The 22,522-nt window shown below is 41.1% G+C and overlaps 1 protein-coding gene across 6 annotated transcripts in view; it reads right to left on the minus strand.

Moving 5' to 3' along the window:
• Positions 1–1,337: 1,337 nt before the first annotated feature.
• CCDC148 (coiled-coil domain containing 148) overlaps positions 1,338–22,522 on the minus strand; it is a 236,543-nt gene continuing 215,358 nt past the window's right edge. For all 6 annotated transcript variants that reach the window (XM_064586583.1, XM_064586588.1, XM_064586586.1 and 3 more), the window contains 3 exons: positions 9,472–9,589; positions 6,459–6,599; positions 1,338–1,816 (listed from right to left, as the gene is read on the minus strand). In XM_064586583.1, the coding sequence (XP_064442653.1) occupies positions 1,670–1,816; positions 6,459–6,599; positions 9,472–9,589 (406 nt within the window). In that variant the 3' untranslated portion in view covers positions 1,338–1,669. The remainder of the gene's footprint in view (positions 1,817–6,458; positions 6,600–9,471; positions 9,590–22,522) is intronic.

The raw sequence follows: 22,522 nt of genomic DNA on the forward strand, positions 1-22,522 counted from the left end.
AGAGGATGTGCTCTGACAGAGCGGGGCTTTCATGGCTTACGGTCTGAAGCTTTGCATCAAGTAAATCGAGGGTCCATAAAGGAAATTGTGACTGTGGGAGACATCCTCAAGATAGTTGCCAATGCTCACTGCCCTGAGTCTTGTTAAGGATTCCTTTTCTTCTTATTATTATGAGATGTGATGATGCAAAAGGCTGAACTGGGAGGTCATTATAATGACTTGTGGGCACAGATAAGGGGTTTTGCCCATAGACTTTTTAGTGAAGGTTTATTCTAATGAGCTGTGTTTGCTACATTATTTATTCCCATCATGCTGGAAATAATCATGAAGCCAAATATTCTACCAGTCAGACTGGTTTTTGTCTTTTTTTACATTATTGCAGTAACTACAACCCCTGGGCTAGAGATGCCTAGGAAATGGCAGGGAATTGCAATGGAGAGAAAAAGAGCTTGAAGGGGTGGAGGTAGTCTTCCTAACAGTAATAATGGCAACTTCCAACAACAATGACTTGATATTCTGATTAATCGATTTTTTTTTAAATAGCAAGAAATATATGCTTGATGGTTTTATTTTTTTTTTTTAGATTTTGTTTGAGAGAGAGAGAGAGCACACAAGTGGGGGGAGTTAGGCGGGGCAGAGGGAAAGGGAGAAACAGACTCCCCACTGAGTAGGGAGCCCAACGTGGGGCTCAATTCGAGGACCTCAAGATCATGATCTGAGCTGAAGGCAGACGCTAACCAAGTGAGCCACCCAGTCACCCCTATGCTTGAGTTTTATTTGAAGTGCTCCTTATGTGGGGCAGCTGGGTGGCTCAGTCGAGCAGCTGACTCTTGAGTTCAGCTCACGTTATGATCTCAGGGTTGTGGGATCAAGCCCTGCAGTAGGCTCTGCGCTCATTGGGGAGTCTGCCTGAGATTCTCTCTCTCTAAAAATAAATAAATCTTTTTTTAAAAAACGCTCCTTATCTATAATACCATCTAGATATTAAATAGATAATTTGGAATTTTGATAGCATTTAAATCATAAATTTTAAAATATTTCTTCTAAACCACCACACAAATACATTTTTTTCCAAGCCAAAACAGATAGTCCCATGCTTGAAATGCTGTTTCTAATTTCTAATTTATTTTTATAGGCTAATTTGCAAAATGAAATTGGATGATTGGTTTGCAGTAAACATGGTATACCAAATTGGTTTCTAAATTTAGAGAAAGGTTGAGTCTCCTCTTATAATAATCAAGAAATAATAGAAGTATTAATGATAATGGAGCTTCCATAATTAAAAAGTCAAATTCTGAAATAACAAGCAGAAATGAACTTTAGCAGGTACTAGCAACATTATAATTCTTGCAAATGGTTATTTTGAGCTCTTTTCATGGGATAAGGCAACCTCCAATATGCAATTTACTAAATGATAATACATGTATCATATATGTCATAATTATGTCTCATAGTCTTGTTGAATGTAGTACTATTAGTCGTAACAAAGATATGGGAAATAGTGCATGAAATTATGAAATTATGAGTCATAAAAGAAAGATGTTTTAATGAATGCTTTGATTTCTATATCTGATATTTTAAAAATTTTTAGAAAGTAATTGTTATCCATATAAATGTTTGTTTTCAAAGAAAAAACTTATTTACATATAATAGGATTTGCAAATGAACTCTAGATTTTAAATACAGTAGACTCCATGTCCTTTCTTGGAGGTTTTCGAGGACTGATTTTTGGTAATATCTCTTTGGCATAAAATGTTTTATGAAGTCCAGCTTCTCGAAGCGCTAACTCAAAACGGAGTCTAGGGTCAGAAATTATCTGTAGAAATAAAATACATTTAAATAAGTAGCAATTCATTGAACTAAATTACATTTTATCATTTAGTTCCATATTTCCTCAAGCTGTTTAACTTGTTTATTCTGGGTAGATGACTATAAACTTGATATATATAGTGACTATATTGTGTTGAGGTTTTTGTTTTTGGGGGTTTTTTTAACTGGAAATGTCCAGGGGCACCTGGGTGGCTCAGTTGGTTAAGCAGCTAACTCTTGATTTTAGCTCAGGTCATGATCTCAGGGTCTTGGGATGGAGCCCCAAGTGGGGCTCCACACTCAGCCAGGGAGTCTGCTTGTGGATTCTCTCTCTCCCTCTGCCTCTGCCCCTCCCCCTGCTTGGGCTCATTCATGCTCGCTCGCTCTCTCTCTCAAATAAATAATAAATCTTTAAAAAAAAGAAAATGTCTAAATATTTTTTTTTAAGATTTTATTTATTTATTTGACAGAGAGAGACACATCAAGAGAGGGAACACAAGCAGGGGGAGTGGGAGAGGGAGAAGCAGGCTTCCTGCTGAGCAGGGAGCCCGACGCGGGGCTCTATCCCAGGACCCTCAGATCATGACCTGAGCCAAAGGCAGACACTTAACGACTGAGCCACCCAGGTGCCCTGAAAATGTCCAAATATTCTTGACATTATCATTTTCCAGTATATCTGTGGTTTCCAACACAAGGTGTAGAGAATATCTTACTAGTCAAAATATAACACATTGAAATTATTAAAAGATGGGGGGAAACTTACTTTCAGTACTTTCATTGATTCATTATTGATAGCTAGAATTAGAAAGTATAGACAATCATTGTTTAAAATAAACCTAAACCACAACCTTGTGCATTGGTCTTTAAATGAATATTCAATTTCTCCGTCATTCAGCAATATGTAAATTGTGTTTAAACACATGGCCCCTACTTTAAAAAACAACAACAAAAAAATCACTTGAACTCTCCTTCCAAGGCTGGATTTCTATTTCAAGCAGAATTAGAAAATGTTTCCACCAATGTGATTCTAAGTGGGAATTGAAATATGAGTAGCTCAATTTCTATTTTCATTTATAGCTGATTGGGCCTTTTTCCTCTTCCCCTCCTTCTATGAATATTAAATGTCAACAGACGCTGTTTGCTATGATAAGGTAGCCACATACAGATTTTAGTTAATGAGGCATTTTACATGGACTTGAAGTCCCCCTAGAGGATGGGATAATAAGCTGTTGAAAGCAGCCCCTCCTTCAAGAAGCTCTTAAGCTAATAGGGGTAATAAGAATGTATACAGATAACTACAGCTCATGGCACATGTGAATGATGTTCCAAGAACAGTAGAACACAGAGGTACATCTCCCAGTGCAGATGAGACTAGGATGACCTCAGGTAAGCAGCAGCACTTGAGCTAACTGTAATGTTCACCCTGTTTTTCTACGAAGCAGAGCAGGGAGGAAAAGAGAGAGAGCAGGAAAGGAAGGCACATGCAAATTCAGAGGTGAAATAGGTCAATTTGGGACCAGGGCAGTTTCGGTAGAACACTGGAGTAGCAGTCTACTACAGTGGTCTTACACATGAAGTAATAAATGCCTAAACTTGGCTGGTAGCAAGGAAGAGAGAACTGTCAAACATTATGAAAGGAAGAATCAAGAGACTCTGGCAACTGATGAGGTACAGAAATGAGAGGCAATGATGTATACAAGTTGAAAATACAGAGATTTGTGTCTGAGAAGCAACGTAGTTGAGGCTTAGATCTAGTTTCTCCTCTTCTGGATATAGTCTCTGTGGTCCCCCTCATCCACTTCCAAGGATTCATGCTCCACCTGTGTGCTCCTTAATTATCTCCTGGAATCACCTGTCTTCTCAATTTGTGGTTTGTGAGGTTTAAAATGTCTCATTATCCTGAAAGGGGAGCCCTCCTACACTGTTGGTGGGAATGTGAGCTGGTGCAGCCACTCTGGAAAACAGTGTGGAGGTTCCTCAAAAAGTTGAAAATAGAGCTACTCTACGACCCAGCAATTGCACTACTGGGTATTTACCCTAAAGATACAAATGTAGTGATCCAAAGGGGTATGTGCACGCCAATGTTTATAGCAGCAATGTCCTCAACAGCCAAACTGTGGAAAGAGCCTAGATGTCCATCAACAGATGAATGGATACAGAAGATGTGGTGTATATATACGTATATACAATGGAATATTATGCAGCCATCAGAAAAAATGAAATCTTGCCATTTGCAATGATGTGAATGGAACTAGAGGGTATTATGTTAAGTGAAATAAGTCAATCAGAGAAAGACAAGTATCATATGATCTCATGGATATGAGGAATTTGAGAAACAAGATAGGATCATAGGGGAAGGGAGGGGAAAAATGAAACAAGACGAAACCAGACAGAGAGACAAACCATAGAGACTCTTAATCTCAGGAAATAAACTGAGGGTTGCTGGAGTGGAGGGGGGTGGGAGGGATGGGGTGGCTGGGTGATGGACATTGGGGAGGGTATGTGCTATGGTGAGTGCAACCCCTGAAACAAATAATACATTGTATGTTAATAAAAAAAATTTTTAATGTCTCATTATCCTATTTTTAAAATAGATATCAAGTGAAATGGAGATCTCTCTCGAAAGCTGACCTCCATTTCCCCAATTCACCTCCCCAGAAGCAGCCAATCAGTTTCTTGTAAATGTGTTCTAGACATCTTCGCCCTAAACACGAAAAGAACAAAACAAGTTCTCTCCCTCCCTAAGTCTGTTTTTACTTCTGTATTCTTATATGGTTAATGGCAGCCACAGCTAATGATTATAATTTACTGAATTACTTCTAGGTGCCAGGCAATATCCTAGGCAATTGACATTTATTATCCTAATCCTCATAAGAACCTTACAAATTATTTTACAGATGAAATAAACAAGACACAAAGATGTTAATAGCTTACACAAGTTCACATAGCCAGTATATAGCGGATGTGGATTTGAATCCAAATTGCAGGCTCTCCTCAGTGTCACTTGCTGCCTAGCTTAGAGTCATTACTCCCTCCTCTCAGAGCCATTCATGCCCCTCTCTCCCATGTTTATGAGGGCTCTGCCATCTGACAAGGATCTGACCCCCCCCCAAACCCACCAATTTCCCATCCAGGACACATTGCTAAAACATATCTGATTATATAATTCACCTGCTTCTGAGTCTCGCCTGTGCTCACAGGATAAGGTCTTAGCAAGCAAGTGCTACTATACTTTTCAGTCTGACCCTAACCTATGTTTCCAATCTCATGCCCCAGCACCCACCCTTGCCACGGACTTTACACTTTCCACCCTCTTCGGCTTGGTGAAACCCTTTATTGCCTCAGCCCAGGTACCCGAGAGTTTTCCAGTTTCTGACCAATTCTTTTCCAACCCCAGCTGCTCTTCCTGCTTTGGCTTCTGGAGACACACTTACATCCTTATAATGAATCCCTCTCCTTTCACCCCACCCCTTCTCCCAACCTATTTTTTTGTATTTGGTTTAAATCACCTGGAATAAATTTTGTTACTGCTGCTAAGAATCCTCGACTAAGATGTAGCTGTTTCCTCTTTGACACTTTGACTTCCCTAGTCAGCGTTTCCATGGGTTCCCTTCTCCTTACCACTGCAGCCCTTAGACTTCCACTATGGAGGTGTAGTCTCACCCCAGAGCATTATTGCCATACAGGCTACTTTCCCTCCCAACCCAGCTGCCCTGCTCACTTCCTCCAAGAGAACAAGTCCATCCTGTTTAGGATGTAGCCCTGGCAACCCCACAGTGCCAAATACAGTGTATGTTCCATAAATATTTGTCCAATTAATAAGTGAACCGTTCACAAAGAGGCACACTCGATTTGTCAGTGGGTGAATGGAGTTTCTTACTTTTTAAATAATTAAATATTGAGCTCTCAGATTTGTAAAATTAACAAACTAGGGGGAACTACTTTCTCAATTTCAGTGACATCCATTCGTTCATCTGTCCTCCCTCCTGCCTTCCATCTATCCATCCATCCATCTAACCATTCAAAAAGACTTTTTAAAATCCTTCTCAATCTTTAAAAAAAATAAATAAAAAATAAATAAAATAAATAAAATCCCTTCTCAGTAACAGACTAAAAGGAGTCAGAAATTCCTGGAAATGGTTAAATAACACCTTAATACTTTTCCACAGAAAATGTTTTCTTTTATCATTAGCTCAGATGTATTATCTTCAATTCATTTTAATTTCTGAAAGCTTCCCTCTGCTGTGTCTTATCAGTATCAATTGTTGCTTTAATAGGACTTACATTATGAATTTAAACAAATTCCAAATTGATAGAGAAACATTTAAACAAAATACAATATTAACACAACTTTAAAAATTTATAAGTTTTAAAAATAATTTTTAACATAAAAATGTAAATTTAAAAAATAATTTTCAGTGATAGATTCATAATATGTTCAGATAAACTGTTCCAGGATTACCTATCAACTATTTTATAACATTAAGAATTGGGCAGTAATTGTGTGCTATCATTTAGCAGTAAAAATTATGCTAATCCATGTGGCATTCAAATGTAAATACGGAAAATAATCTGAAACCCAAAACACACACTTCCATAAATCTTATCATCATGGCTTTTGCATCAATCATGCTAATTCCCATAATTACCTGGTATTCATTGTATGTATTCAATGTAAAGAGTGGTTTTTGAAGAATAAATTCTTCTTCAATTCCAATACCCATCCTTGCTTTTGATGCCGTTGTATCTGACATCATTCTAACAGGATCAAACTGAGCAACAATAGCAACCTAAAAGAAGAAAAAGCATGGCTACTTGGATTAAGATACAAGCTAACTACTTCTGAGGAACACTTTTTTTTTTTTAAAGATTTTATTTATTTATTTGACAGAGAGAGGCACAGCGAGAGAGGGAACACAAGCAGGGGGAGTGGGAGAGGGAGAAGCAGGCTTCCCGCCAAGCAGGGAGCCCGACGTGGGGCTTGATCCCAGGACCCTGAGATCATGACCTGAGCCGAAGGCAGACGCTTAACGGCTGAGCCACCCAGGCACCCCTGGGGAACACTATTAATGTTTAATGTCTAGTAAAATTTCCTAACTTCAATGAAGATAAAACCAAAGAAGGAAGGGCAGACAGAATATTAAGCCAGGCCAGTCCTAGAGATCCACAAAGGAGTTAATGGTTTTAAAACAAAACATGTTAAAAGGCCATGATATATATTGTTTGCTACTGATTGAATAACTACAGTTAGGATTAAATTTAGATAAAAATTTATCTTTCTGGTACTAAGTCATAGGAAATCTGATCTAGAAAACCTACATATTGAACTACCTTAAAAGTTACCAAAAGTAAAAAACATCAACTTTTATCCACTAGCAACATATGGCCATGGTAACAACCCCACGAAGATTTCTAGGAAGTTTAATCTGTTCAAGCTCAATCTAGAGAATATTACTCACGGGTAAAGTTGAGTTGTGTTGGCATTTTGGTCAAGATGGGTGAATCCCATTGTGTTAAGCAACTAGATTTCCAGGAATTGTTGTAAACCACTGTTTCCCCTTCTACTGAAAAACTGTAGTCATTTTAACCTAAATGCCCTTGTCCTTTATGATAATTGAAATCATTCAAACCTGTATCCTAATGAAAAGAAGCCACTAATTTTGTAAATTATATGCACCATTAGTAACACCTGCCTGTTAATTCCTAAAGTCAAGAATTAGCATTAAGAAAATGGCATTTTGGGGGGCGCCTAGGTGGCTCAGTTGTTAAGCGTCTGCCTTCGGCTTAGGTTGTGATCTCAGGGTCCTGAGCCCTGTATCCGGCTCCCTGCTAAGCAGGAGGCCTGCTTCTCCCTCTCCCACTCCCCCTGCTTGTGTTCCCTCTCTTGCTGTGTCTCTGTCAAATAAATAAAATCTTTTTAAAAAAAAAAAGAAATGAAAGGCATTTTTAATGCCATTTAGAAACCATAATGACATAACTGGGGTTTGAACGTACTTTAATTATTATAGGTTTCCTAGCCAAAATGTCTTATACTATAGTTCTAAACACTGATTACAGGTAATGGGCACAGATAGTTCCTCTTTCAAAGAGTTCACAGATGGAAAGAATTCTAGTCATATGGACTCTGTAGTTATCAAAGTTATATTGTGAACAAGAATGTGTTTAGTAATAATGACATTAAAGTTTTGTCCCCAGAAGGCCATGGTATGTAATTATTTGCTAATGATTGAATAATTTAACTTTTGTTGAATCTAGGATGACCAGGACTTACATTCCTATGCTTTGAATTTATTTCTGTCATCTATTTTATCAAAGATGATATAATAGTTGCATGTATTTACACTTCCTCTAAACTATGCCGTTTAACTAGACCTCCTCGGTTTGAATCCAGTCTGACAGTTACTAGCTGTGTGACTTTGGGGAACCCCTGTGCATCCTCAGTTTCCTCTCCTATAAAATAGGAATACTGCTATAAAATAGAAATAATACATACATCATGGGGTTGTTGTAGAGATTAAATGGGATAAAACCTAAGAACATTTAGAAGAGGGCTTTATACTTAGTATTATTTTTATTATTTTTATTTTTTTTAATTTTTTTAAAGATTTTATTTATTTGAGAGAGAGAATGAAAGAGAGAGAGCACAAGAGCGGGGAGGGTCAGAGGGAGCAGCAGACTCCCTGCTGAGCAGGGAGCCCAATGTGGGACTCGATCCTGGGACTCCAGGATCATGACCTGAGCCGAAGACAGTTGCTTAACCAACTGAGCCACCCAGGCGCCCTGTACTTAGTATTATTTTTAAAATGTGAACACACATCACTACAAACCTCTGAGGCAGGTACTATTATTAGTCCCATCTTTCAGAGGAGGAAACGAAGCTCAGGGAAGTTAAGTAAAAGATCTAAGTTTCCTCTGCCAATAAGGAGCGAACCAGGTTGTACCAGGTTTGAAGGACACCAGAGACCAAGTTCTTATCCAAGATTCCAAGTTGCCTCCACCAACATGGAAGGGAAATCAGATAGTCATTTCCAATCAGCAGGGAAATGGTGTCAATGGACTTTGGAGCTTATCAGTTGAACTAATTACTTCCAGATCAAAACCTCTGAAAAATTATCAAGTAAAACTATTTTATCACATTTCTCAAATTCTTAAATTCCTGCTTTTGCCATCTGCTGTCTACGTTAAAAACTTTTGCCTACTTTTACTAGGCAAAGCAATGGGAGGCTTTAATTCTCACAAAAAAATAGTAGTTTTAAAAAGCATTTTTTCACATGTTTGCTGACTGTAGGGTATTTCCAGAGGTTCCTACCCCAAAGAGGATTACCTTGCTCTAGCTCCACCAGGTCTTTTGAGAGCATAAAATCCTTATGGTAGATGCAGTTTCACTCCTTTAAGTGGATACTCTTCAGCTAATAAACTAGAGGTAACATGGATGCATTTAAATCTTGGGAGAGCTTTTTGAAAGGTGCTGATAAAGTTATTTTAATATACTAAGAAACTGGAAATTGTTCAACATAAATCTAATTGCTCCCAGGAATGAAGATCAGTGTCCCAATTTGGAAAAATTACATTTTATATCACAGAGGTTGTGAACTAAGCCTACTAATAATGTTATGAAGGACACTTAGAAACTACCCATGAAAATCTCCAAATTAAAAACACCTGTTTCCTAAGGGCTTCTAGCCGGCTCTCTCGCTCTTCTTCTTCATGAGCTTCTTGAAGGGCCACTTCTTTTTTCTCCATCAAACGCTTTTCCAGTAATTCTTGTCTATATTTAACCCTTTAAAAATAAAGCACAAGGACGTTGGGAAAATATAATAATTATGGAAATTATACAGATGGGGCAGGAGGCATGTCAGAGGTGACATGACGGTCATAATTTGTTTTTACTTGTTTTTGGTTGATTTCTCACAGCCACACAACAAAATACACTGGTATAAAATGCAAGCTACAATAATTCTAAGAACCAGAGAACTGCAGATCAGGGGGCAGGAAAAGGTAGGGTAAAATCCAATCCATCTCTTTCTTCACTGAAATCATTGTATTGACAAACTGTCTGTAGCCTGTCACAGCTGCAGCTAATCTGACCCAACAGATGACAGTCTCACTCCTGAGTGATTAGTCCAGCAGTTTTCTGAAGAGTTTTACACAATTTGAGATGTTAAAAAGGCGACGTTACTAGTTAAACATACATACTTTTAGAAAGAATAGTAAATGTTACAATAATATGTCCAGTTATTGGAACTTAAACCAAACTTTATATTGTCACTCATTTTGTCAAGAATGCCCTGTGTGTGTGTGTGTGTGTGTATAAGTTTAAAAATTGCACTTTGACTGTAGATGGCAGCAAAAACATGATTTTCCCTTAGCATTATGTTTCCATTCTCCTTAAAATCAGCAGATACTAAACCAGAACACATTTCAATACCTTCAAGCTCATTTGACCCTCCTTTGCTGCCTTTTTTAGACAGCCTCCCTTCCCATCTTCTTGCCCAAGCCACTCTTCTATTGAATTATAGGGATGAGATTTATCTTTTCTAAAAAAGTAGACACTTGGGTTCTCAGGGGAGTATGAGGCCATTGCCTCGGTCTTCCATCATTGATGGTTTAGATTTAACTTTAAGACATCAGTCACAAATGTGCTTTGTCCTTAGTGTGTATACCTGCATTTTCCATAGATGTACCCTCACTAGACCTGTTTAATTCTGGATGTTGAGGTTTACTGATGTAGCTGTTCACTATGTATCAAGTCTGTTGCTGAGTGCTTTATGTGTTTTAGCTCATTTAGACTTCACCACAACCTGATGTTGGGGTACCAGTGTTGATCCCATTTTAAAGACAAAGAAATGGAGGTATGGACTGGTGATGTAACTTGCCCATGTTCTCACACCCAGAAAGTGGCGGAGCCAGAGATTAAACCCAGGCAGACTGGCCCCAGATCTCCCGCCGACCCTGACCCTCCCACCCCCCTGCTACTAGCCACTATGCTCTTCTCTCTTCTCCCCTTGATTACTCCACTCGCCTCACTGACATGAATACCTGCTGTGTGCTTCCCCTGTGCTGGGTATTATGAGCACATTGAGAAAAAGACAGCCCTTAGAAGTTTGTAGTTTATTTTTTAATTTTTTTTAAAGATTTTATTTGTTTATTTGACAGAGAGAGGCACAGCGAGAGAGGGAACACAAGCAGGGGGAGTGGGAGAGGGAGAAGCAGGCTTCCCGCCGAGCAGGGAGCCCGATGTGGGGCTTGATCCCAGGACCCTGAGATCATGACCTGAGCCGAAGGCAGACGCTTAACGACTGAGCCACCCAGGTGCCCCAGAAGTTTGTAGTTTAATATAGAGACAAAAAGAGAGGCCTGAGAACGAGTCAAGGTATGCAGTGCCTTCAGAGAGGAATAAAAAAGGGCCACGGGGATTTGCCGGACTGTGGGAAAGACTGGGAGGCTTCAGCAAGAGTTTTAGGGAGGAGGCAGCATCTGAGCTGGGTCTCAAGGATTAGCATTTGGAGAGACATGGTGGTGGAGGGGAGGCTGGCCTTCCTGGCAGAGAGCGAGAGAGAGAGAGCAAGCCAGGGCAAGGGTGAGTCAAGAAAGGCATTCATGCTCAGGCCCATGTAAACATAGGGTTGGGATCTGAGAGTGGGCAACTTTTAAGTTTTGCCCCCTGGTCACAGTCCTGAGAAAGGAAGAGTCCAAGATGGCTAGAACAGAGTAAGGCATTTGAAGCTGTGTCGTTTGAGCAGAGTGAGTGAATGAAAAAGAAGCCCAGGGAAGTACTGGCAGGCTGAGCCTGGCAGTCACCTGGTTCCTTCAGAGGAGGAAAAAATCTTTAAAACCAGGCTTCTCCTGAGGCTGACATTAAAGCAGCAGTACAGGAGAGGAAAGGAGGGAAGCACGCAGTAGACTCTTGCAGAGTACAAAACCCACAACAGGACTTAGAAGGCAGATCCTGAACTCCTCTGATGGCCGTGGCTGTCCTCCTCATCTCCCATATCAGGAGTCGGTGGTCAGGTACACAAATTAAAGAGGCCACGGACCAGATTGCTCCCTTTCTCCATTGCTCATTCTCTCCATTTCACTAAGGCATGACACAACCTCCCTAATGAGGTTCTACTCAATTTATGTACGGAGTACAAGCTAAGTGAACTACTGTGAAGGTTCAATTAAAAGATACCCTGGGATTTGATAATTACCATATGCTAATTCTCAGAACCTTTGAAAAGTTTCTCTTCCTTTGGGATATATAGGTTGCTTTGTCTGCAACAAAGTTTTGTCTGCTGTGGAAAAGTAATAGTAGTTCCAGTTAGGGGAGCTTGACTAGTGAGGAAGAAGTTGCAAACGAGAGTCAGGCATTTGAACCTGTGTCTGAAGAAGCCTGGCTCACGGTTTACTCTGAGGCTCACTTGCTCATTCAACAAATGTTTACTGAGCACCTGTTCTGCATCAACCACTGTGTCAGGTACTGCATTTACAATTTCAACATGGGAGGCAGGCTTCTGTCCTCACAGAACTGGCAGTCTAGCGGGGATACAAAGACCCAGGCAATTTTGACAAAGGGGGGCCCTTGCTCTGACGAGGCCATGTGATATAGGCCTTGGGAGAGGCACCTTTGCAGACTTGGGGCATTCAAGGGAGGATCCAAGAGGAAGTGTTCTGAATTTTAGACCTGAAAAAGGAGCAGAGGGGGAGAGAATAGAAAGAATGTTCCAGGCAGAGAAAAATCACATACGAAGGCCCAGAGGTGAGAAAGCACAATATTTTTGAAGAACTGAAAAATATTCGGGATGACCAAAAGTGAATGATGCAAAGTGAGGAGTGCCAAGAGCTGAGGCTGGAGACGCAGGAGAGGCCAGACTGGGGCTTTGCAAGCATGAGGGCTTTGATCAGGGAAATGTGGTGATCAGAAAAACCTCTCCTGTAATAGTATGGACATGGATTGTAAAGAATCAAGACCAGGGAGGGGTGTCCACAGGCAAGTTGATGGTTTCCTAATGTAGGGAACTGGTAGGAGGTAGATATTGAGGAGATACTGAAGGAGAAGACATGGACTTAAAATTTATGTGGGAAATAGAATAAATTGGAATTGTTTATTTTATGGGAGAGCAAAAGAGATAAAGAAAGGAGTTAAGGTTTCTTTCTTGCACAATGAGCGACGGTGTCCCTCACTGCAACTGGGCACTTAGAAAAATAGGGAAAAGAAGGAAATTAGGCTCAGTTTGAACATAGACCAGCCTTCACAGATCTGGGCTGAAGACGCAGATGGGGGAATCTTTATCAACATCATGGAATCAAAGCCATGGAACAGATGGAATCAATCAGGAAGAGAGTGTGGAGCAATAAGAAAAGTAGGTCTAGGAGTGATTGCCAAGGAAACATTTAGGAAAGGGACAGAAGAGGAACCTATCTAGGAGACTGAGGAGAAATGGTGCCAAAGCAGCGAAGGAAAGTGGCATTAACAATGTCAAAGCTACAGCAAGATCTGATGTAACACCAAATGGTCGCTGGGCTAAATAGGAGGGAGTCATGGGTGATCTTGGCAAGAGCAGTCAAAAGAGAGGTGGCTGAAGAATTAGTGGAGCCCACGAGGTGGAGGTGGGCGGGGGAATGGGGACAACCCCTTCAGCAAGACTGGTACCGCCGTGGGGAGGAGGGAGACAGGGGTGCTGCAGGGAGCACGCAGCCCATCACACTTATGTTGGCTCCAAAGTGATGATCAAGATTAATCTGGCCACCTTGAGGATTTACCACAGAAAATTGAAGCAAACAGGCAACACACTCAAATTCTTCATTTACACAGATGCTGTGGTTTTAACTCAAATAATAATTCCCTTTAAAAGGGGAAATTCTTGGTGCCTCTTTCTTCCCCCAATCTGGATAGAAACTTGTCTTTGCCTCAAGAGAAGTGATGCAGAAAAACTCCTGGGAGAAAGCCAAATACTCACATATTCATGGGGAAAGAAAATAGCAATACAGTGAAGTCAATCATTTGGAAAATTTTCCACATAAATACCTTTAGCTATTTGAGGTAGCAGATTTTCTCCAAATTAAACTCCTGCTATGAAAGTCAATGTCAGGAAGTGGCTAAACTCAATGGTCTTCAAGTTGTGCCCAGAATTCCCAAACAGGAGTCATAGGTCCATCCCTCAGTCCGTTTTATGCCCTCTGAGTCTGCAGAGGTTGGAAGTGTTGCAAAATGGGCACTTGCAACTTCTCGGGGGGAGGAGAGGCATCATATTGTTCAAAACAACAGCTGCTACTGAATCAGGCCCCGCATTAACAATAATCTGGAAAGGATTTTGTTTAAGCCTCCAGACCTGAGTAGTTGAAGGGACAGAAAGCTTTCATGTAGAAATGGAGAGTTGATGTAGGTTTAGGAGATTCTTTTTTTTTTCCAAAAGATTTTATTTATTTATTTGACAGACACAGCGAGAGAGGGAACACAAGCAGGGGGAGTGGGAGAGAGAGAAGCAGGCTTCTCCCGAAGCAGGGAGCCCGATGCGGGGCTCGATCCCAGGACCCTGGGATCATGACCTGAGTCGAAGGCAGATGCTTAACGACTGAGCCACCCAGGCGCCCCTAGGAGACTCTTTATGTGTGTACTGCACTCTAAGAGATGAATGGACAAATGCAAGTGGCTTGGAAACACCTTGAACTTTAGTAGCAGCATCCCTTTACTTCAGTAAAACTTCAGTAAAAACTGGGCAAAATATTAAGTACTAAACCTTGACCTCCTTCCTGTCTGGAGCCCCAGGTAATTTCAGTCTTAACAAACCTACAGCGACCAAGGGGGTTGATAGCTGATAGTGGTAGGATCTACAGTCAAAAAAAAAAAAAAAAAAAAGCTTAGACAGTAAATACAACAACATAAAGACATGTCTTGATTAGGGTACTGTAACCAGTATTGAACTCCCCCTGAAAATGTTTCAGGGAAGTAAATTGCCCTCCTGAATTAAAGGCAGTTTATATGCGAACTTGCTACTTAGTGTTGAGGTCACGTGGCTCACTCCCTCCTGAACAAGAACTCTTGAGACAGACACCTGCCGGAGGTGCTGCTGCCAGAGGCACTGGAGCAACGGTGTGGTGAACCTGTTCCTGCCTGTTGGGAAATCCATTTTTGGCTCAAACCCACTCAGAAAGTCGTTCTGCCCACCAAGTGGAGAGAAACCCCTCTATTAGCTATAGCGTACCCCAACAGGGAAGAATCCGTGGATTGAAACACAGGCAGGCCAGGTGGCAGCATCTGTCAAAAGGTGGATGATGATGGGGGTTTGGGGGAGAAGGAGGAGAAGCCAGCCCAGAGAAAAGAAGGAAAATAACATAACTGGATGCTCATCGGACGCTCACTGGATGTTTCTAATGATATGGGCAATGAGACGACTTGTGGAGGATTCTGGCTAAGGGCGTAAGCAGAGACCAATTTCTGCAAATAGGATGTGAATCCTGATACAAGGCAGTGACATCCTGGTGCAGAGAGGTGTGGGGCAAGAACAAAGAGGATTCATAGCGTAGCCATAGACCCAAGAGACAATCCCATGCCAGCCCCAAACAGAGACTATTCTTCCAGCTCAGAACACTTACTGGTTCCTTTGTGAGGTGTAAAGGCAAGTTCTTATTGGAACCCTATTCTTTAATTGATCGATTCAGTTAGTCAACATACAGTTATTTGAGCACCTACTATGTGCCAAGCACTGTCCCCAGAGCTTAGGATACAATAGGGAAAAATTAAAACTAGATAAAAAAGATCCCTGCCCTCTTAAGTGTTACAGTATTTGTGGTTTTTTATAAGCATGCCTAAATTATCATTCTAATAAAATATGTAAGATTGTTCTTAATAAATTGTCACAAAGTCTTAGATTAGCCCCTTCTTACATTGCTACAGAATGATGGTTTTCAACTATGACAGTCATTAGAATCACTGAAACATAAAAAGTTCTGATGCCAAGTCCCACGCCAAACTAATTACATCAGAATCTGGTGTTGTGCTGGTGGGGGCTCAAGCATTGGTATTTTGTAAAAAGTTCCCCCCAGATGATTCTATTGTGCAGCCAGGCCTGAGAGCTAACACCACCTGGCCTGTTGGTTCCCTAACTTGAGCTAACATCAGAATCATTTGGAGGGCTTATTAAAGCCCAGACCATTTGACCACCTCCAGAGTTTCTGATTCAGTAGTAATGAAGTGGCGTCTGAAAATTTACATTTATAAGATGTTTCCAGGGGACGCTGATTCTGCTGGTCTGAGGACTACATTTTGAGAATTAGAGTATAAATATTCAGATTAGAGGGATTCTGCCTTAGTACTGTTATCAAGACAAAAGCAGGTACAAATTACTACCCAGACAGGGCTGATTTCTGTTTGCATGTGCCAAACAGCACAGTGAAATGCCTCAGGACTGATCCAAACTAGAAATTCCTGCTTTGGTGCTACGGACTTTTAAGAGCAGAATCCTTCAACCTCACCTCCCCCTCCATGACCCTAACACACACAAATGACAGGTGCCCTCTCAGTCTTGGGTCAGTGTCAGTGATGAGCAGTTGCAAGAATGGCTGCTACTGAACCACTTCCTTTCTCTCCAATGGACAAAGCGCTGGTGTATCCTGATGACAGTTGAAAACATCAGGCTACTGGAGATATTTAAAGGGTATACTCAGTAAAATCAAAGAAGGAAGAAATAACTGAAAGTATTTGAGCCTTAAAAAGGAGGTATGAGCCACTTCCTTTGGGAATAACTCTTGTAGCTCCAAGGGGGTGGATATTTTTCATACTGGAAGCGAAAACCCACAAGAGAGTGAAGTACGTTTTCCTGTTCTTTGTGATCAATTTCAACCTAGCTGTCTGACTTCACTTGAGTTAGAAGTACAGACGTACAAACAGCGGGGAAACAAGGACTTAAGCCTGGCAATCCAGAGTTGAATACAGGATAAGAGGTGGGTGAGGGTTACTGAAAGAATGTTGCAAATATCATATTAGCTCTTTCCCCCTAGAAGCGCAGAGACATTTTTTACCCCAATTTATTTACTCTCCTCTTGTTGACCCTTTCCTAACCCTTTCCTTCTAGATTTCAGTGATTCTTTTATACCCTTAAAATTTGCCGAGAACACCCCTTTCTACTAGCATTTCAAGAGGTGTACCTTCTATAAAGAATTAAAAACAAGAATAAAAGTCTTTCTTATGATCACGCACTAGCAAGTCTAAACAAAGTTAGTGATGAAATATTCCCTTCATTGGAGCATATAGCCCCATCCCACTTCACTCTTGGTTGCCCCTTTTAATAGTTTTTCTTAATTGAAAACCAGTGCTTCCCAGGTGATACTACTCCCATTGCTCCCCTTTAAAATCGTGGAAGGAGAAGGCTGGCATTTTCCTGACTCTCTGGCACCGATTCTAGAAAAGCTTTATCCATTGACATTGGGGTTACACCATCCTCTTTCTGATAGGGTTCTTGGAATCAACCACTAGCCGCGCAGGTTGCTGCCCAACATTTACTGAGGGTTATTCAAAACTCCACCCTTCCAGTCCCTTGAGCCTCAACAGCTCATTCCTTTGACCAAACTTAGAGCTTGGCAATACCTAGAACTATTTCCTGCCAAAATCTTAGACTGAGGAATTCTGCTCTGGTTCTGATATCTAGGGCCACCATATATGCTGATAAAGACTGCACAACTCTAGGGATGGATTGCCTGCTAACTGCCAATGTTTCTTATGTTCTCATCATTTACCCTGATTCAACCTGCTACTTTAGCACATCAGGCTCTCCATTTTTCAATGATCTATTTTAACTGTGTTCTATGTGCCAGACATGGGGCTAGATCTGCCCTCATGAAATTTACTGTTCTACTTCTTCCCTTTCCCTCCAGGTTATGAGACACAGCGGACTTTATTTACTTCATTCTCTTTCCAGCTGTGGGTCCCTGGGTCTATGTTTGTAAGGGTATTATCACTAAGATCCTATACTTGTCTTCTTTTCTTTCCACATATGCCCTGCCAATTCCCAGCCCCGATTCTTTGCTGAATTTATTATGTATCTATGAGGTCAAACTCTACCTGGGCACTCCACACTCCTCCAGATTAATTGTATTTACACCAGCTGCTTAATATTCTCCCTCTTAGCAGAGAACCTCCCCTCCTACTTTACTGGAAAGGCCACAGGCATTCATTTCCCCAACATGCTTTGCCCACTTCCAATTTTGTTAAGATTCGTTCTTATTTGTCCTTTGCTTCTTAAGCCTGGGCTTTTGTCTCAAGCCTAGTTGTTTCTAGGACCTTGCTCCAGAAATGAATTTCTTCCTTTCCTATTCAGTCTTTCTCGATCCCCTTTCTTGGATCTTTTTCCTCTATAAGCAAACTTCTTCAAATGGGGAAAAATGTGTCTCCCAGCTCTGAATCTCTTTTCAGCTGCCATCCTCTTTTTCATTTTCCCTTCACTGCAAAATTTTTTAAATGAAAAAGCCATTCTTTCTGTTACCAGTTCTTCATTTCTCATTTAATCCAAAACCCATGCAGTCTGCCTCCTCCACTCTCTGGAAACCATTCTTCCCAATATCACCAGGGACTCCAAATTGTAAACCAAGCTTCTTTTAGAGCTCCTCCGACTTAATCTGTCCACAATGCCTGCTACTAATGACCCTCTCCTTGAAATGCACATGCTACCCCTCTGCTTTTCCTCCTCTTTTACAGGCTCCTCTTCATCTGTCCACCCAAGGTTCCAACATGAGTCTTCTTAATTTAAAAACATCTTCTGGGAAATCTGACTCCTGCCACAATCCAGGCATCAGTATCCATAGTCTCTACCTCCTTCAAACCGCCAGATACTCTGATCTTTTATTTTTTCTCTATGTAATATCAAAATTGGTTTCAGACAAATCTCTCAAGTGTAAATACATCATATGGATAGTTAAATACAGAGCATCTGCTTTAATGGGCATCTGAGCTTGGCATAGTTTTCTCATAAAAACAATCTTAGGAACAAACCTAATGATACATACCTATGGGAAGTCTGGAATACCTCCCCACATCCTCTTAGAGCTGAGAGGGCCAAGATTCCACCTAGTCTGGTTTTTTAAAAAAAATGATTTTATTTGTCTACTTGACAGTGGAAGAGCACAAGCAGGGGGAGAGGGAGAAGCAGGCTCCCCACTGAGCAGGGAGCCCGAGGTGGGGCTCGATTCCAGGACCATGGGATCATGACTCCAGCTGAAGGCAGATGCTCAACTAACTGAGCCATGCAGGTTCTCCTCTACCTAGTCTATTATTTTAGGTTTGCTCTAATCCAAAGGCAGAGAATTAAGTTCCCATTGCTTAATACCTTATAATACGGCTGCAACAATTTTAACCTGAAATAATTATAGCAAGGTTAATAATTTCAACTACTTAAAAAAAACCATAGAATGTATAACTTCGAACAATACAACTTCTTGGAGCCAAGAAAATCTTTTATATAATTAAACCTGTCTGAGGTCACAACATTTGGGATAATTAGCTATAAACCATTTTATAAATTAGAAGAGGTATTCCAAAAATAATGACTTTAATATTAGAAGAGTTTATTTTAATTTTATCCCTGATTTTTTGGCAATAATTGGATACTAGGCTAACTGCCTATTATGGCCAAATCTAGATTTTAATATTTAGACCACATTGTGGTAGACATCTGTCTGGTTTTTTGTCCTCTAACATCAACCTAGTAACATCAATCCCTTTCAAACTGCCTTTCCTCATTCCTTCCAGGTCTGTTGAAACCTTTAATCAGAGAATTCCCCCCACACACACACTTTCCTGGTGACCAGATATGGTTAATAATAGTACACTACAATTATGATCACAGTGATTGGCCCTCAGTGAGCTTCAGCTGAGCCAATCAGAATCTTCCCTGGGGATTGATATGGCTTTTGAAGAAGAAAAGCTTTCTTTTCTCTCTGAGGTCACTAAGATAAAATAATGTAATTAAGGGGGCGGAGCAAGATGGTGGAGGAGTAGGAGACCTGGATTTCGTCTCCTCTCAGGAATTCAGCTGGATAGGGATCAAACCATTCTGAACACCTACAAACTCAACAGATCGAAGAAAAGAATAGCAACAACTCTCTGAACAGAAGAGCGACCACTTTCTGGAAGGTAGGACGTGCGGAGAAGTGAATCCGAGGCGATATTCGGGAGGATAGACGGCGGGGGAGGGGCCTCCGTCGGCCGCTTCTGGAAGTGATAGAGCCACGGAGCACAAAATCGGAACTTTTAAAAGTCTGCTGCCCTGAGGGACGTCACTCTGGTGGCTAAGCGGGGGGTGGAACCCTCCGGGACAGTGTGGTCTCAGGACCCTTGGGGACACAGAAAGACTGGGGCTGCCTGAGTGTGGCAGAGCTCCCAGGTAACAGAGCGGGGAAGCCGGCTGCAGAGGCGGAGCCCAGGCGCGGGCTCTCAGCTCGGGGTGGCCATAAACCGTGATCCGCGGCACAGTCGGGCCCCTGCTCCTCCAGCAGGGACCCAACAAGCGGCAGATCCAGGGAGACTCACCTTCCTCCCCCGGGGGGAGCCGCGGGGGAGTGCACCGCAGGGATCTGCGGGGTTTGGAGATTCCACACGGGGTCGGGTGCCAGAGATAGAAACGCGCGGTCACAGGCCGGGTGAGCACGAAGTGCGGCCAGAGACCGGGGAGACGGGAGTGACTGACGGCTTTTCTCTGGGGGCTCACTGAGGAGCGGGCCCAAGTTCTCGGCTCCTCCGGGGCGGAGATTGGGAGGCCGCCATTTTCACTCTCCGCCTCCAAAGCTGTACGGAAAGCTCGCAGGGAACAAAAGCCCCGGAGAGCAAACCCGAGCAGATTACTTAGCCGGGAGGGGGCAAGGGCGGGGCAATTCCGCCTCCGGCACAGACATTTGGAAACCACGGCAACAGGCCCCTCCCCAGAAGATCAGCGAGCACAGCCAGCCAAGGCCAAGTCTACCGATCAATGAGAACGGCAGAACTCCAGCGCTAGGGGAATACTGCACATAGAATTCATTGCTTTTTTACCATGATTCTTTAGTCTTTCAAAGTTAATTTTTTTTAACTTTTTTTCTTTTTTCTTTTTTTTTTGAATTTTTCTTTTTCCCTTTTTCAACCAACATCTTATCAATCCCTTTTTAAAAAAAAAAACATTTTTATTTTTCATTTTTAGAGTCATATTCTATCCCTTCATAGTAGTTACCCGTATTTTTGGCTTATATATAAAAGTTGTTCTCTCTTTAAAATTTTGAGATAGTTTCTTCTAACAGATTAAAATATACCCTAAATCTCTAGTATATGGTGTTTTCTATTCCCCTGCCTGATCACATTCTCTCCCCTTTTTTTCTTTTTTCTTTTTTTAAATCCTTTCTTTTTTCAAACAACTTCTTATCAATTCCTTTTATAAAATTTTTTATAATTTCCATCTTTACAGTCATATTCCATCCCTTCATCATATCAACCCTTATTTTTGTACATATATAAGTTTTTCTTTCTTTAAAATTTTGGGAGGCACGTTCTTCTAAAAGACCAAAATACACCCTAAATCTAGTGTGTGGCACTGATCTATATACCAGCCTGATCATATTTGATCACATTCTGGGTTTTTTTGTTGTTGTCTTGTTTTGTTTGTTTTTGTTTTTATCTTTATCTTTTTCTTTTTTTTCTTTTTCTTTTTTCTCTCTTTCCCTTTCTTTTCCCACTGCTTCAGGTCTTTTTTGATTTGTTTAGAGTATATTTTCTGGGGACGTTGTTACTCTGGTAGCATTTTGTTCTCTCATTAATCTATTCTCTGCACAAAATGACAAGATGGAAAAAATCACCTCAACAAAAAGAACAAGAGGTAGTACCGACTGCCAGGGACCTACTCAATACGGACATTAGTACGATGTCAGATCTAGAGTTCAGAATCATCACTAAAGATACTAGCTGGGCTTGAAAAAAATATGGAAGTTATTAGAGAAACCCTTTCTGGAGAAGTAAAAGAACTAAAATCCAATCAAGTAGAAATCAAAAAGGCTATTAATGAGGTGCAATCAAAAATGGGGGCGCTAACTGCTAGAATAAATGAGGCAGAAGAGAGAATCAGTAATATAGAAGATGAAATGATGGAAAATAAAGAATCTGAGAAAAAGAGAGATAAACAACTACTGGATCACGAGGGCAGAATTCAAGAGATAAGCGATACCCTAAGACGAAATAACATTAGAATAATTGGGATCCCAGAAGAAGAAGAAAGAGAGAGAGGGGCAGAAGGTATAATGGAGCAAATTATAGCAGAGAACTTCCCTAATTTGGGGAAGGAAATAGGCATGAAAATCCAGGAAGCACAGAGAACCCCTCTCAAAATCAATAAAAATAAGTCAACACCCCGACATCTAATAGTAAAACTTACGAGCCTCATAGACAAAGAGAAAATCCTGAAAGCAGCTCGGGAGAAGAGAGATGTAACCTACAAGGGTAGAAACATTAGATTGGCAACAGACCTATCCACAGAGACCTGGCAGGCCAGAAAGGACTGGCAGGATATATTCAGAACACTAAATGAGAAAAATATGCAGCCAAGAATACTATATCCAGCTAGGCTGTCATTGAAAATTGAAGGAGAGATAAAAAGCTTCCAGGACAAACAAAAACTAAAGGAATTTGCAAACACAAAACCAGGAAATCTTGAAAGGGGTCCTCTAAGCAAAGATAGAGCCTAAAAGCAACATAGACCAGAAAGGAACACAGACAATA

Source organism: Mirounga angustirostris, unplaced genomic scaffold (assembly GCF_029215605.1).
Source record: "Mirounga angustirostris isolate CCGP_5_RB_7025 unplaced genomic scaffold, mMirAng1.0.hap1 SCAF_3, whole genome shotgun sequence".
NCBI lineage: Eukaryota > Metazoa > Chordata > Mammalia > Carnivora > Phocidae > Mirounga > Mirounga angustirostris.